This window comes from Paralichthys olivaceus, chromosome 21 (genome assembly GCF_024713975.1).
Source record: "Paralichthys olivaceus isolate ysfri-2021 chromosome 21, ASM2471397v2, whole genome shotgun sequence".
In the NCBI taxonomy this organism is placed as follows: Eukaryota; Metazoa; Chordata; class Actinopteri; order Pleuronectiformes; family Paralichthyidae; genus Paralichthys; species Paralichthys olivaceus.
The window spans coordinates 8,567,784-8,585,379 of record NC_091113.1 but is presented as its reverse complement, the minus strand read 5'-3'; the positions used below and the strand labels follow the sequence as shown (position 1 = coordinate 8,585,379).

At 42.4% G+C, this 17,596-nt stretch overlaps 1 protein-coding gene across 1 annotated transcript in view; it reads right to left on the bottom strand.

The window, feature by feature from the left end:
• The window catches only part of dock1 (dedicator of cytokinesis 1), a 155,915-nt gene that overhangs the window by 22,659 nt on the left and 115,660 nt on the right, over window positions 1–17,596 (bottom strand). The window contains exons 30-40 of the mRNA XM_020083260.2: window positions 14,449–14,527; window positions 13,094–13,194; window positions 8,892–8,950; window positions 8,045–8,193; window positions 6,151–6,236; window positions 5,500–5,656; window positions 4,872–4,912; window positions 4,377–4,467; window positions 2,332–2,451; window positions 1,013–1,102; window positions 561–665 (exon numbers count right to left, since the gene is read on the bottom strand). Coding sequence (XP_019938819.1) covers window positions 561–665; window positions 1,013–1,102; window positions 2,332–2,451; window positions 4,377–4,467; window positions 4,872–4,912; window positions 5,500–5,656; window positions 6,151–6,236; window positions 8,045–8,193; window positions 8,892–8,950; window positions 13,094–13,194; window positions 14,449–14,527 — 1,078 coding nt within the window. The remainder of the gene's footprint in view (window positions 1–560; window positions 666–1,012; window positions 1,103–2,331; window positions 2,452–4,376; window positions 4,468–4,871; window positions 4,913–5,499; window positions 5,657–6,150; window positions 6,237–8,044; window positions 8,194–8,891; window positions 8,951–13,093; window positions 13,195–14,448; window positions 14,528–17,596) is intronic.

The window sequence follows — 17,596 nt, the reverse complement described above, 5'->3', positions numbered from 1 at the left end:
ATGAGCCTGTTCAGTCTGCTGTGTCTGTAATGGAGTGTCTGCCCTGTCATGTGAAAGAGGTCAGGACGAGCGTGTGGCGATCAGAGTAGTAAAAAAAAGAAAAGACCCTTGTGAAATGGCAGTTTCCTAATGACAGAATGAGTAGGGCATCATCAGGGGATTATTGCTCTTGAAACTGAACTTAATCATCTCAAGACTAGGTCAGTTCTCATCCTCAGAGGTGCAACATTTTTTACACCCATGTCCTGCAATGGACCTGGATGTAAAGATTTTGGATGAACTTTTAGGAAACAGTTCAATAAGTAAGATGAGGGATAGCAGAAGGGATAAAGGAGTTGGGAGAGACAACAGACCATGAACTAGAGACAAGGAGGGTGGGGATGAAAGTTTTAAAGCCACAGCTTTAGATGTATAAAACATATGTATTGATGCTTTAGGCTGAGAACGAACCGAGCACTGGTAAATCTACTGATTATCTGTTTTGACAAGTCACCCACACTGTGCTTTCAGCCATGTGCGTGCCAGAGTGCTCAGAGATGTACGCTGATGTGTGTACTCACTCGTAGGAAGGAGGGGAACCCCATGCCATAGTAGCCCACAGCGAAGTAGTCTGGTTTGGGCCGGATGACTTTCACGATGTTCTCATAGAACTGGGCCTGCTTCCTCTGTGGGGAGATACAATCATAAGCATCTATGTTTTTCATTTGAATTATATTCATCCTTTTTTTAAATTCATATCTTGTTTTGCATAATCTGGGTCTTTGGCATACCAAGTTGATTTAGAAAATGCATACTAAAATATGGACTTGTGCAAAGACCTTTAGCTGGTTGTAACCATTCTAGGCCACTCTTGAACACAGATTTTTAATCTAGATCAGATTTTGGTGATAAAATAAAGGGAAAATAAATAAAATCAACACATCACAGTCAGGAAACTTGTAATGTAACTTTGACATCAATGAGCAGAGCTGTAATGGACTCTTTTGACAAGCAGCAGTAAAAAACGACTTACCAAGGATGCACTGAGCTGCTCAAAGTCAAACATTTCATTCTCGTACTGCTCAGCTAGTTCCTTTCCCAAAATGATCGCCTCCTCCCACATCTGTTAGGAACATGAAAAGAGGCATTCAGTGAATTAATCAATTTTTAAAATCGAATGCTGAGATAAAGATTTCCTTTTGTGCAGGCTCTCCCAGGCAATGCTCTTCATTTTTGAATTCTTCTTATTATGTCAATATTATTTTGTTATTTTTCTTTCTTTCATTTAAAACACTAAACCTCAGATTGCATCCTCTTGTTGGAAGAATATGTTTTATGGTGAAGTATTTCTTGTTGAGACTCATCCACTGCAGCGGAGTGCTGTCACAGATAGATGGGAGCCACTCGAACGTGTTGAAAGGCTTCTAAATGGCTTCCTGACAGATTAGATTGGGCTGAACTGATCTGGGTCAGGCTGGAGGTGGATCGACTCCAGACTGTTACTCAGATCAGGCTGCCATCGGTGCAGAGCAGTGGTGGCACCACCATCTGGGACCGTGTTCTGGATGACAATCTCACAGACTGTCCTCGCTTGATACCGCCCCTTGTGAGTGTTGATGTATTCCTGCAGCCACTGTGACACTTCCTCATCACTCTGGTGTGTGTGTAAGTTTATCCAATGCTCTTTCAGTTTGTTTTCTCCATCGCCATATCCTGCTGAGTGACAGTTGGCGAGAGAACCGAAAGTGGAGGCTGCACCCCAACACTGATGACACATGCAAAGCCTTGGGACATCATCTCTGAGAAGCTCTGGCTGCAGTTCTGCGGACCCATTCCAAACTCGGCGCACAGGCTGAAACAGATTTCTGTCCTCCACTGGAATAAAATATGAGCAGTGTAGAAGAATGTCTGGCAATTATATATGACCTGTTCTTCCCACCATGATCCAGAGATGGTGTATAAGAATGTCTCGATAGCGGTGTGAGGGAAAAGGGGGAAATGGGGACAGTGGGAGAGGAGAGCGGGAGAAACCGTTTCTTGGAAGATAAGAGGCAACACAAAAGAGCCCCATAATGCTTGTGCCGTATGATCGCCTTCTTCCATAAGAGCATCAGCTAAAAGAAGGGGATTATTTACAATCCCTGAAAGAAACATAAAACTTCAATTCAGCATTTCTTCTGCAAAATCTACCTTCCCAGGCCAGAGGAGGTATTTTAAAGGAATGACGAGCCCTGGATTTATCATGATTGCAACCATTCCTCTGTGTGTGTGTGTGTGTGTGTGTGTGTGTGTGTGTGTGTGTGTGTATGCGTGTGTGTGGCTAGTATCTGTTTCTCTATGTGCATCTCTCACCTTGCCCTTGTCGAAGTAATTGATAATCTGCTGGTAGAGCTGATCCTTGAGCTGTCCTTGAGTGGCAGCCTGGTAGCCGTCTCTCTGGGTCAGGTGGGCTGCGCACTGTTCGTCCGACCACTACAGGGAGGAGAGAGAAATTAGCCTCGGGGTCAACGCTGCGTGAAAGCGGAACGAGTGACAAGAAATCAATGGCTGAGTTATAGCCGATGCAAATATGGTGAGATTGATGTGTGTTTCTTTTTACAGCTGCCCTGCACTCTGGTAGGGCGAGATTGAAACTTAAGGTTTGGGCAATGAAACAGGCGTCAATACGTATTGAATAGTTCCGAGAGAGCATTGACGTGGTTCATAGCTTTCTGTTGCTAATGCTTGCTGTTACAAAGTTGCACACAAGATTCCCCACAATCTAAAAACATGTAAGCTCATCGGAGGCAAATCTAGTGAAGTATAAACAGAGGCAGACAAGGAAGATTGATGCAAGACAACACGAGAAGAAAGCAGAGGTTAGTGCAGTCTGTGAACTCCATCTTACCTTTTTTTTTTACTCAGCAAGCAAATAATGAGGTTTCTGAAAGGCCAGAGCCGCTTGGCTAACAGGGAGAGCGTCAATCTGATCGGCCTCTGTGTCATGGAAGCATAATCCTACCCGTCAAGCCATTACCAGCCAGCTTTAATTAGGATTCTGAAGTCCTGCGAGTGACCTGAAGAGTTAAGATCTCTGAAAAACTCTGGCCAAGTTCTGACAGAGGGCAACATCTGAATAGCAAAGCCAAGGAATTTGCATGTCCTGAGCTGGAGATGGGCGAAAAAGTAATTGCTCGGCATATTGTTGCCGTGGCATGAAGAAGGATGCCGCGAGGCCCTGGATCAAGCTATTGATGTCTCAGTTTATTCATGGACGGCCAGTGACCCTGCATCGACAAAAACTGAAGTGCTCACACACCTCTGTGATGGAAATGAATCTGTTCATTTGACAAAACATCCACATTAGTGTGGACAGGATGTATTTGGATATAAAAGGAGCACAGTGATTTTAAAGACGATCTCGCAGGATATAACATTCATCAATACTCTGGTGCAAAAAAAATGAACTCATTTCCAACATTTACTGTAATTGAGTCTGTATTTAAGGTTTCAAGTGTGTTCTGATCAGAGATGAGCAGAATTAAAATAATAACAACTAAAACAGGTCCTGCAGATGCTGCTTCAGTGAGGAAACTGTGATGCAGTCAGCCTGCTCTCCCCTTTCGGGACCTGCACAAAGGCTGGAACAGTCAGCTACTTATGCAAATACAGATGAGATATTTGGTGCAACCATGTTGGATAAAAGCCAGAAAGGAACAACTCCAAATTCAGGTAATACCAACCCCCCCGACTGGGAATAGACACTGCAGTTTTTTTGTGTGTGCGAGGAGTTTTGTGGAATATTTTGGGCGAGAGACGTAAACTTTTGAGGCTGAGAGCAGGTTGACATTTACAAGGTGTATTGAAAAATACTTTTTGACAGATTATAAATATGTATGTGTCTAATATAAGATATCATTACACTGGGTGTGTGGTAGATACCTGACCCCTTTTCCACCATAAACCGAGAGGGCCTTGAACCATGTGATCTACAGACGAGGATTCTTCATTTCCAGCTGACAAAGAGGACAGTAAAAGTTCACCTTTATCTCAATTACTTCAGGAAGCTCGGAGTTGCTTTTCCTCTTGTTTTAAACAATGTCTCTGCTGTTTTCAGGAAAGATCAGATACTAGCTGTGATATTCACCGACTACTCAAGGTTAGAAACAAGCTGCTCAGCAGATGTGCCCTCTTAGCAGCCATCTCATTGCATGATTGGATTAAAGGGCTGGCGACCTATCTTTCCAAGTCCTATGCACATTCAAATTTAAATATACACACTTGTTTGACGCCCGAGGTTCAAAACCATCTGCCTGATAACAGCTTGCAAGCTTGGGATTCTGCGTTCTGTGCTGTTTGAAGTATTTCGGAATGTTTAATTCCACATTGATTTTTTTGTTGGTGTTGCGGGTGTGTACCTTGAGCAGTTTGGCGTGTAGCAGCAGAGTGTAGGCAGCCTCAGTGTAGTTGTCGCACTCTTTGTGGAGGTCACAGAGCTTGTAGAGGTACCTGGCAGGAGAGAGCAGTGATTTATGGGTCATGTCTCGGAGGGCCTCACACACTCAAACAATAGACAGAAAGTTAAGCCTGCCAGAGATGATGCGGCCTGTGGTGGCGAGATCTGTGTAAATGAAATGCATTTCAGCAAAACCAAATATTTTATTCTGGATCTCTGTGCAGCTCTGAGGAAAGGAGCCAGATGTGCATCATTTAGTGTTGCCTTTCACATATGAAGAACACAGCAGGAGATTGTCTGAGTCAGAAATGTGCAACTGAGTCGGACAATTTGCATTCTCACATACAGCCCCTCTGGAAAATTTCAGGAAAATCTCCAGAGTTTAGTGCATAGTTTGGTTATAGACCTCAAATACACCAAATGTTGAGAAATCTGAGCCTACTTCAATCGTACTTACCTGATGTACATCTCCTCTCTGTCTATCTCCTTGTAGAAGTTCTACAAGAAGGAAAAGAAAAATCATTAAAATGCATTTCTAGGGGTTCAGAGATTTACACTACAATGCCAGTCTGTTTAAAAGGTTCAGCGTATCCTGTTTACGAAGCATAATTCTAGAAATTACTGGAGTGTAGATTATTACTTAAAAAAAAACAATATCTTGGCTGTGTGACAAATTAATTTCTTTATGGATAAATAAAAATGTACTGGCTCGCAGCAGGCAAACAGTAAGTATCTGGTAGAGAAGAGTAAGTTGGCCGACAGAATCACAGTGGTGGGATGTGGCACTTCTCTCTTGGCCAAAACTGAAGACTCATATTTAATACATGACACATCACAGAGAGAACATGACTCAGATAAATGTTGAATGTAGGCCACGGGCCTGCGGTCACATGACACAAAACTTACATTTTGGTCCTCCCTGGTGAAATGTCACTTCAGGGAGGCGAGGGATTTCAGGTGAACAGCTCTGTGATAGTGTCTTGATGTATCGTGACACGTGCAGGTGACTCTCGCTGTTTCTTTACTACATCAATAGTCTATGAACAATGCTTAGGTGCTGACAAAATTTCAAATAGCCGTCTTACGAGCACGTTGACAGTGCAGCTCATGCGGTTCTCCTTGTTTTCATCGTGCATGATGGTCCTGTAGTCCAGCAACCTCTCCAGCAGACGAACCACCAGCGTGACGAAGTTCTCACCAGTCTTGGCCAAGTACTTGTGCTTCCTGCAGTGCTCCAGTAAACTAGTGTGCGTGAAGGGACAGAGAGGAAAACAAATGTGATGCATGTACAAGAAATTATTCAATTGTTGCAGCTGAACACCCCTCAACCTCCACTTCCAAACGTGAAAGAGAACCTGTGGTAGCCCTCATTTGTCATAAAAACTCAGAAGGTGTTTAGTTTGTCCAGTCTGGACTACTGTAATAATATGGCATCCTCCCTAGAGAGGACTCACGTCTGATGTAATTATAAAGAAATTAAATATAAAGGTGCCATTCTAGGGTTAAGAAAATAACAATTCGTACAATTTAAAATATCAACCTTTTTCGCTAAGGATTTGGTTAAACGTCGTCAGCATCCTCGTGAACTGAGAGCACACATCACAGTGGCGAACTGTGATGGGGTGTCGCGTGATCATCAGCACACTGTGATTATTTTGAGGAGTGCCATGTTGCAATTAGCATTATCTAACTCGTGAGGAACTCGGGCGTAATCCTGCCCGTTAATCAGCACTTACATTTTCTGAAAGAGAACTTTGTACTGCTCGTCTCCACGGCCCCCCTCCACCTCGTGATCCAGCTTGGTGATGATCTCGTTCTCAAACTGCAATTAGACAGAGCAGGCGTAAATAATCAGTGTAGCTAATTTTTCAATTCATTAACGCCATTGCACGGTCTCGCTCTCTCTCTGCAGCAAGGCTCCGCGGATGAGGGAATCTGTGCTTCGTATTTTTTTCCCCCCGTCCCCTCTCCGTCTGCCCAGCTGGCTGTAGGCTGGTGTTTGACGTTCATCATTAAAGCTTTTCTTTATCTGTGTAAATCTGTTTGGATTAAAGCAACAGGGTTACAACATGAGACACATCCCTGTTACGTTTGCTCTGTGGTTTCTGAAGCTTATGGCAGTGATGCATGGACCTTATTTCTCCGATATTAGTATGTTTCAGCTGTATAAAAGAATAAATAAACAGGTTTTACTGCACACTTCTTGTCATGCTCATGTGTTCAAAAGAAAAGGGAAGTGTGAAAAGATATAAATGCTGCTCTCTGTTAAAAAGAGGTAAAGTGAATATTTATGGCTTTAGGCGAAAACAGAGGTCGGGCCACAGTGAACTTCATTAAATTTCACTAAAGGGAAATTAAAAGAAAGTGGCCTTTATCTTCAATTAGCTGAATCCTGACTGAGACATTGGCTTAAAAAGATACAGCAAACTTAAATATGTTTCGAGCCAGAGACGAAATTATGTGACTGCTGTCATTATTATTATTATTACACATTTCTTATCGAATGGATAGACCCCAAAAATCTGCATGTGTTAAATGTGGTTCATAACGCCACCTATTGTTTCGAACTGTTTTCACATTGCAGGGCAAATGCTTACATAAACCGTTTTCAGACATGACCTCCGGGTAAAATCCAGATTATTGGTTACGGAGTTTACCGGCAGTTTGACTTTCACACATGCACAACTCAGTGGGAGGTTCTCCGCATAAACGACAGCATCAAATCCTCATGCTCCACCTCTCTCTGCGTTATTCAGAGAGAGAGGTGGAGCAGCTGGGTGCAGCATGAAGAGGCAGGCAGTGACGCATTAGCTCCGCTACGGAGATCATGTGATTTTCTTGACAGACAGACATCGGCTCTTATCACTTTAAACTCTCCAGACATCTTCGTCTGTGTCTTCTTCGTGTATGACAACTCTTTTTCACCAGGAAGGCCGGGCGGAGAAAGTTCCCAGAGACTGTGGAGCGTCTAACTCTGATACTTGTGTTCACACATCTAAAAGTGGCTGTAGAGTCGACTGCTTGGGATGTCTCTACGTCACGGCATTTCAAAAAAAAAAAGTAACACCCATTAATCGAGGTGGGTCGCCACCAGCGACGTCCATTTTTCACATCTGTGCTGCTAAACTCAGGGGTGACGTAACTCCCTCACCCAGCCGAAAGAGATTGCATTATTGCGGATCATCTATCAAATGATCTGATTGAGTGACGCTGGTTTGACATCCACTGTCTGCACAGGAATAAAAGGGCGAGCAGAGAGACATCAGTGCTTTACAGTTTCATACAACTTCAATGAGCATCACATACTTTGGGAGCCCACATAAACATCACAGAGCTGAAGACTGCCTGAGACGTCGTAAGGCAGAACAGCTGTAGTCAAACGGATTTCCTCATGCAGAAAGGCTTAATTTTGGACTGTAACGAGGCATGACATTAAGTTCCACTTACCGTGGCTGTTGATAATCGCAGCACAACAAAACTGGGATTTGCAGAATTACAAGTAAGCTTGTGGCTATGAAACCCATTTTTCTTCAGATGGACTATTTCTTCCCGCACGTTTTTAAGATTCTCAACCTAACGCCAGCTGCTTCTCTGTTTTGCTTCAATTATATCACGTTTCAGAGGACGCACCCGCTGGAAGCTGCATGTGAAGTGGAACTCGCACTGCATCATGTCGAAGAAGATGGGGATGGTGGCCTTTCGCAGCTCGATCTCGGGAACAAGCGTCATCTCCAGGATGGGACCCACCATCTCTGGAATGAATTTTATCTTGTGGGGGCCTAGGGGAGTTAAAAAACATACACAGTAGATATAAATACATTGTATATTAGAGAGCTTATTTGTAGATTTCAGTTTGAACAAAACTCTGATCTGAACAGAGCAGGACTAATCCTTTGTGCGCTGCGATTTTAAAAGTAGCTGTTTGCAACAAACACAGCAGAAACGTGGCTCCCCGTGTTTATCAAGTCTCCTCTCATCAGAACTTTCCATTACAATCACGCAGTAAACAACTTCACATTTAACACCTCAGGTAAAAATAAAAAAAACATAGCAAGGGGCTCATTAAAAACGCAGTGAATTAGTAGATCTAATCTGGTGGAAAGCTCTAATTAAGGGATCAGATGGTGCGGGTTACAATGAAGGAACTTTGATGGAAACACAGGTGCCTGAATCTAACACCCTAATCCCTGTAACTGCAGTCTCATTCCATTGAGATTCCACTGCTGAGTCCCGCTCATCATGCGTGAAACTAATTAACACATGATTGTCTATATTTAGCTCCTGTTCTTTTCTGGATTGACTAGTAATGACTGTGAAGGTGCCGAGTTGGCAGATCATCCTAAATATAAATAGAAGAAACAACACTTAATCACATCAATTACCATTCTTCTACTGCGGTGTTTGTATAATTGATTCTAGACAGTGGATTCTTTTAGAAAATAAATGAACATATTGACAAAGGAGTGGGTGACATTACCGAGATTGTACCACATATCCCTGATTTCAAAGCCAATTTGTCTCCTCATGTCCTGGTACCTGAAACACGAAGAGAAGTAAAAAGAGAAATTACACAAGTTAGATCACAGCACATGAGTTGGAGTTCCAGAGTAAACTGTGAAAACTGACACAAAAAAATGTGACAATTTCAGTGGAATGAAAGGTTTTTTATTTTTTAATTTGTGTAGACCAAAGGGTTTAGAACACGTTTTTTAAACATGTGTTTTATGTATGTTTTTGATTGTGGAAAGAAGACATTAGTGCATTTAGTCGAGTCGACCAAATGTGCACTGACCGAGCTAAAGATAACTCATCTCATCTTCCTGCGGAGAGCTGAAGAGAGAACATGGTGGAGTATTGTTCCTTGAGTCTCATCCATCTCTGAATGAAAGCCGTTGCACAAGCATATAACGAGACTGTGTAAACACAATTACCATGTGACTGCTGGAAGTTAATTTGTTTAGTCTTTCCTTGGTGTTTTTTATGGAATACAAATGCACACAAATGAGTTTCTTCCACTCACAACATACACACACGCCGGCAGCCAGCCGACTGTCAGCTGTGGTCTATCAATTCTTCTCTTCATGCATTTTAACACACGGGAGACGGAGGACAGACAACATGAGGCAAAGTGTTTGATCAGACAGCCTTTGTTGATCCTAGTTCTCTGAGGTTGACTTGGTGTGTCAAGAGCCCTTATATAAAACAAAGATTTGAAAAGGAGGCAGGAAGGATCACTCCCGTCCTGACTCTTTGTCTAGCTTCTTTTTTTTTTTTGTTTAACGAATGAGGGCTTTTAAGCTGATCGGCTCTGCCATGTCTAGGTCCTGAACCAATCTCCATGGCAGCTTGGGGCCCGTCTCCCTGTCTGCCACGCAGTCCCGGGTCACAGAGAGGACAAACAGTGAAGTGGAAAGGACGGAGAGCGCGAGACGGACAGTGAATTATGGGAGAGACCAACAGCAGTGTAAATAGAGGGCAGCGAGACCACTTCTGTGAAAACCGATCACATGAAACAAAAGCAACGACTTAAGTTCCCTCAAAACAAGCAGATAAAGAAAATAGAGTAAGTTCAAGCCTGAAATTGTTTCTAGATCAAGAAAAAAGTGGACAGGATGGAGGAGGCAGTCCTGAGAGAGCCACATCTGACCGTGAACCCTCTGTCCACTGGTCTGGGTATGACCCACTTAAGCTGCACCTCTGCATGCTGAGAAGCAATCAGATGTATTTTCTCTGTGAGGAGTTTCTGCACTAAACCGTAATATTGTGGTTCAGTAGTGTGGAGCGGTGCCAAACCTTCACGGTCGCTGCCCAGCAGGCTGTGTGTGGTGCAGACTGAGCTGATTAAACAACTACAGTTTCCGTCTTGTGGTTGTTTGCCTCCGCAGACCAGTCTGGAAATATGGTCACAATCTCGACTTCTGTTCCTGAGCTATGGCCACAAAAAGTGTTTTAACAGAACATTATGAAATTGACTTACAACCTTTTGACTTCCCATCTGACATCAGACTATCACACTGAGGCGCTGATGGAGACGCAGTGACCAGTGAACACATGACACCTTGCGTGAATTTGAGGTCTGAGCGTGAAAACTATCCTGACGTCTCATTATCATCCATCCAGTCTTTTTCACTCATGGTGACATTTCAGAGAACACTGTGGCCCCTGATGGAATTCTGAAAACCAATCGATTGTTTTGCCAATATTATAGAAAGTCACATTAATGTCTTTTGACAGAGGAGAACAAAGAATCCTTAACAAAAGACGCTGCGTCACCTCTTTGCAGCGAGGCTACTTTAGCAGATTTAGCTGTTGAAAGAGGAGGATTGGAAAGACAAGGATTGATCTTTGGGCAGAGTATTGGCAAGACAACAGAATATAAATAGAGACCTGCCTCTACAAATTACTGTTAGGCTGCATGTGAAACAGAAATAGAAAAAATAGAAAAGCCATATTACATCTTCCTCTGTTCTTGCCTGTCAACCAAACTTTAATGTGCAACTGTTTGTGCGTCTTTGCGCTCACAGGATCTATGTCTCCACAACATTAAAAGCAGTTACTAGTTTTGTGAGCCAGCAGAAACATGTGGGTTTGCGTCTTTACTTGTGCTCGAGTGCAGGGAGCAGATGACTGCTCAGGAGGCATCGTGTCCTCGTCTGAGCTGAGACAGATGCACTGTGCTGTTTTGTCACACTGCCATACACAGAGAGACAGACAGCTATGACTGTCGGTTGTCAGGACCTGAAAACAGGTACCTGTCAGCGAACGGAGCGCGGAAAGCTTTCAGCGAGGTTAAATAAGAATAACGTGGACCCAGGGCTCTTGAAGGCTATGATGCAACTGGGTCAGGGGGCAAAGAGCAAGACTGAGAGGTGAGGGGAGGTGAAGGATGTGAAGGCATGAGGTGATGGGAATGGGAGGGAGGGAGAAGTGATTGACACCTAGTGGCCTGTGAGACATTAAAAAACCTGACAATATGACACTCCCTCTCTTCATCACTCACACAGTAAGTGGATATCATGACAGTGACACTGCTGCATGCTCATTTACACAGCTCTGTATGTGAGTGTCATATCCTCTAAGGCTAAAGCAATTCAGCAAGAACACTTGAAGAAAAATTACAGTTTATTATCTCCGCCAAGGAGGTTATAGTTTCATCTGTCTCTGCAAAAAGCAGGAAGAATACAGCAGGAAGTTCTCACATCTCTGACATGAAATCGAAAGGATACAAATCTCTCAGGAACACTAAACTGAACGCCTCTGCGTTGTTCACGCGTCTGACCGGAGAACCTCCTGCAGGGTGTTCAAATGTAAAAGGCAGACTTGACAAAAAAAGTGTGGAGATTTGAGTTCCTTATTATTTGAATAATGACCAAAAACTACAAAAATAAAACCCAGAAAAACTAGGAATGGTTTCATCTATAAAGACATGTTAGTCTGTTATCACTGTTTTGGTGTTATAATTGTAAGAAGGAAATGAGAATCACACAGACACAAGTAACAGAGCAGAACTTCACAAACAGCACCGGGAGACACGTGTGACGCAGGAGAACAGCGGATGCGAAGCAGTAAAGAGCTGCGTTCCACACATCTATGATTTCACCCCAGTGTTCTCTGCTCCCGAGCAAAGCCACGATAATTGGTATAGCGGGTAGTGCTGACAGTTCATGCGCCAGCATGCAAGGAAACCGGGATGTACAGAGGGAGAGGTAAAGGAGAAAAAGGTGAGAGGTAGGTGGAGGGAGACAGACACGGAGACAGAGAAGGAGAGCGGGTGGGTGGAGAGAAGGTGAGAGAGAAATTGACAAACCCTGTATAATATCCGCTTCGCTTGCTCTGGAAGCAACCTGGCTGCACTTGAATGACATATTTGGCAGCGTTAACGAAAGTGCCTGGAAACAGCGAGTCAGAGATCAGTCCTTTCCTATGCTTACGCCAGTTATTGGGTCTGTGAATCAAATAGCGATTTCTTTCAAGGAAGGGCAGACAAGTCGAGGGAGGAGGTGGAGGAGGCTGGGGATGTCTTGTTTACTGTTTCTGGCTGTTTGTGTGTGTGGGGGGCGCTAACAAAGCACTGACCAGTGAGTGGACTCTGCGTCCACGTGTGATGTATGCTTTGGTGACAAACGCTCCTCAGAATGAAGACAGAAGCCAATACACTGCACTTCTGCCCAGAAGGTGTTTACATGTTTGGTTGATTTACCAGACTCTATGAGAATTACTAATGTAGACTAACGGTTCTTTGTAGATAGAGCCAGGATAAAGGGGAATTGAAATGACCCTCTGAACTTAAAACTGAAAGGAGGGAGCAGATGTTCAGAAGACAACAAATCTTTAAACTTCTGTCAAAAGAATAAAAGAAAAACAAAGAAGATGCTTTGCAGAAACCTAAAAAACACCTTCTTTCCAAGAGGGGATTCCCAACTTTGTCTGACACCTGAGGTTTGAGCACTAGATGTGCTCTTTCTTACCCCTGAAGTTACTCTGAGGCTGTTCTGCTTTGTTCAGAAGGGCGGAAATCTAGTGCAGCCTCTACAGGAGCCATGGGGAGTTGGGTATCCCTGAGCCTCCATGTGATGAATTATATAAAGCCTCCTCATGTTGGGGAGGCGGCTCGGACTGAGTTGATGTGCAGCGAGGATGTCCTGTAGACTGTGAGAGAAGGAGAGTGCTCATACTCACTTGTGAAAGATCTTGGCCCTTTTGTCGCTTGAGAAGTTCTCCAGCTGCAATGACTCCTGAGTGAGGAAGGCCACAGCCAGGTGAAAGTAGTTGTTCCACAGCTGAGACAGACAGACAGAGAGTGAGGTGGGGAAGGAAGGAAAATATTTATGAAGTCAAAAGGTCAGCTGTCATAAAAAAGAGAGCGCGAACTTCAATCAGACTATAGCTTTTTTCAGACATGAACTCTGGAAAATGTCAAGAAAATTAGGATCTGGACATTTTCCTGAGATTTCACCTCACATGATAAGAACGCAGCAGGACATTGTCCAAGTCGGACACGCTCACAAAAACAGGAGAATGTCTGGAACATTCAGGCGAGGGGTGGTGCCTGGGTAGAGCATGCAGGTGGAAGGACAAGATGTTTTAAGTCTTCTGTAGATATCACCTCTTTGTTTGCCCTTATCACCAAAAGCTCTCAAATCTTATTGTCTTTCCAAGTTGACATCTTCATCATGGTCTTCATCGTGCATGGCTCCTCTTTTTCATCCAAAGATATTTGTATTCTTTTTTTTTCTTGGACATATTCCACACATTTTACAAGGGGCTGGAAGTAAAAGTTCCATAAAATATGTGGAGCAACTGACTCAGAGGTTCCCACATACAGCCCCTCCGGAAAAGTCCACACTTTAGTTCATGTCTGAAAGCAGCTATAAAGCAGTGCTACTGCAGCCGCCATCATTCAAAGCTGCACAAATAGTGCATGCAAAGGAAACAAGTCACTTAATAATGAGATTTCTAAGAATATAATATAAAGAATATATATACTAGCACACAATCTCTTATGATAATACCAATAAGCCCAAATACATGACTCTTGAAGCAACAACAGTAAAAATGGCTGTATGAGACTGTGATTCTATCCAGATGCTTTATCTCGACATCACAGATCTGTAGTTTAACATAATGAAAACCCAACAGCTTTATTCATACATCATAAAGAGAGCTGCAAGTGATAGAAGTCACTCTAAAACACCGTTATAATAATCAATCTATTAAGGCCTTTTATATTCAGTGCAACTTTAACATTCTTCTGGAGGTCAGACATTTAAAAGGAAGACAGTTTCTCAAGTATGGCAGCAGTATAAAATGTTCATAAATGCACATCAAATTGCCAGCCATTACAAACTGATGTTCCCTCGCCACAGTTTTTATGTCTGCTGCCTCCAGCTATTTTTTTCTATTCAAAAGGTCTGTTGTTAACAGAACTTAGATATTCCAGTGTCGCCTTTACTAAAAGAACATTGTCGTTGGGATAGTGCGCAAGTTGGTATCAGGGCTGTTTTAACAAAGACTTTCATCCATTCCGCTCTTACCTGTAGCTCAAAGTTGGTTTGATCCAGAAACTTCTTGTTCAGCACCGCTGCGTACTGATTAATGGCCCTCAGGAACACTCTGGACAGATAAGAGAGGAACACATGTTTGGATCTACTCTTCTTTTTGATGAAAGACATATTTCTCCACCTTAAAATAAAGGTGTTTATGTCTCATTGTTTCAAAATACATTTTCTTAAACGTCAAGTTCAAACCAATCTCCTTGTAGATGAAGTAGCCCCCAGGTATTCACACCTTAAACAAATACCACTGAACACAACATTTGAAGTCATAACAAAATGTTACTTGTGGAGGACATGCTAACAAATGAGCCACGTTTCACCAAAACAGCTCAGCTACTGTACAGACATTTGTATATTATTATTATATATATTTTAAAGGCAATACAATAGAATATATATATTTTTTTTTCCACTTAACGGGTATTACTGCAGCAATTTCAAATAAATACACAGTATTTCTTATCTACTCTAAGACAATGGCACAAATTTAGGTTATGTGTTTTTATTTTGTTTCATATTATTTAACATTACCCATGAAGCTGTTCTAAAACAATCTCCGATAAAGTGAGGAACAGCTTCTTACATTTTCTTTACCAGTTACTTTCTATCAGCAGTCCCTGTAAGCAAAACACCCAACAACCCTACAAACAACAGGATGCAAAAAAGAAAGTGCACGCAAGGTGTAATGGCAGATCATTTGAGAACTGAACTGCAGTTTTAAAGCTTTGGTCAGAAAAGAGATAAAAGTTCATAAAGAATGAAGATTTTCCCCCATGAAAAAGAAAAGTACGTGCTTCCAGCAGAGGTGAAGCACAGGTTCAGTCTCTCTCTTTGGCAGGAGGTAGAGAAGGGCTAGAGGCACTCCCGAAAAAAAGATGCATTGAGTAGATGTTAATGAGAACACTGTCTGATGGGTCAATCCACTTTGATGTTGCAGAATTAAATGTTAATAACTTAAGTGGCATGAAGCTTTTAGAGAGGAATTATGATTGCTACACAGAGTCAGAGGCCCATCCACGATTTCACTCCATTCCCTGGTAGAAGCAGCCGTAACAATGTGTCTAACAATCTCTAAGAATTACATACTGAGGACAAAAAGTCCTTATCATGAGTTTTTTTATAACCTCAGTTATTTTATTAAAGCAACTGCCTCAGGTTCTTATGCTTATTCCGTTTTAGTCCTGCTTCCACTCCATACTGATCAGTAGATGCAACTCTTGATTGGCCAAGGCATCAAATGTGTGACTTAAAAAAAACAGCAAGGTGAAACAAGGACGATTGTTATGCCACTTGAGTACATTGCCTCAGGGTTTCATGAGCAGGCAATAAAGATGTAACGCTCAGGTAACCAACACTGGCAGGTGAGCAGACATCTGCTGCACGAGCTCCTCCAACTGAGCCGTCTGCCTTTGTCGTGGCTCAAGCCGAGCCGCTACAAGAACTGGGTCTCTGCCGGGAATAGGTAATTCCTCACACATCATCTACTAGTCTGGCAGTGAGGGTCCCTTTCTCCTGAGCTCACAAGAACGTCTACTTTTCATTGGCCTAGAGGCAGGACAGGGGTTTCCCTCAGGTTCCCCATCCTATATGACCTTGAAAAGGAATAACCATCACTGTTAAGACTACAACGCAGTGGGATCTTAGGTATTTTAAAGCTATGCAATATTCATGTCTCACATTAATCTCCATTGCTGACTAAATGCTATCTCGGGCCGATATGCTATACGTACTATACTAAGAGTCACCTTAATCTCTCACTGAAAAAAGGTTAACTGTCATTGAACACCTTTGGATAAGCCATTAGAAGTCTATTTCTCAGGCTCTCTGCCCCCCCCATCCCTTCCATCTACTAAGCACTCAGGCGACCTATTACCACCATCCAGTCTGTGTGAGCTCAGGCTCCCCCCTCTGCAGAGCTCACTCAATTTTCTGCAGCTGTGAACCTGCCAATATGGTTGATATGCTTAACACTGGACTTAAGCTTAAATGTGTTTTCAACCACGGCACTTTTGGGCTGAGAACTACTAGTGCTCAATATCTGAGGATCATTATATTTGAGTTTATAAAAAGTATTTACTTGTTTTGATTATTTGATGACTATTAAAAATAGCTGATGGAAGTACAGTTACTCATACCACGTGTCTTTGAACCATTTACTTTCAGTTATTACTTGAAAAGGTTTACATGGTCTTACAGCAATGATTATGATGATACTATCATTAACATATCTGTATAACTCAGCTAATATAGGGCAATATATACATTTTGCAAGCTCCATACAGTGGATATAGACAATCCTTTGGATCAGAAGGTTTGAGCACAGAAAATCTGCAGTCTCACTAATTTACACCAGAAACTCTGTCTTATTAAAAATGACATGACAATGGTTTTCCTGACAGAATAACAGATTCTCCCTGACAACAATACAATGAAATAAATATATAAACTACAATTGGTGTCAAATATGAGCAAAACTAAAAGTCAAGTGAAAATAAGCACAAACACTCTGTGCTTCAAACACAGCATGGAAACGATATTGATTCTTGCAGCAGGAAACACGTCAACATTAACATTTCCCGTAAAAAGTCAATAGAAATTGAAGAGGATGAGCCTTATATTTATGTTACATGCAACTAGACGGGAGTTTTTCCTCTCCACAGTCGCCAAAGTGCTTGTTCATTGTGGGAACTGTTGGGTTTCTTTATATTAATAAGATTTTAAGGTCTTGACCTTCTATATAAAGTGCCTGGAGATAATGTATATTATGATTTGGCGCTATACAAATAAAATTGAATTGATGTTATGGGTTCAAGTAGTTGTAAGTAGTTGTAATTTGTACAGACATTACCAAGGTAACAGAGTTCCCACTGCTGGGTCACACAGGTAGGAGAGGAACGAGATCAATACTCAACAGGTAAAGTGCAGCTGTAATTAACCATCTCCTGTCCTTCAGGCTTCTTCTACAATCAGCTGATGATCCTGGCAGATGAAGTCTTTTTCTCCTGAGTGTCTATTTCTCATGTGTCACATCGGACGGTGATGCAAACTCAAGTAAATGAAAGCCTATTTGAAGCTGGCAGTCTGCCTGAGTGCAGATGTATAATGGGATTTAACGAACGGACAGGAC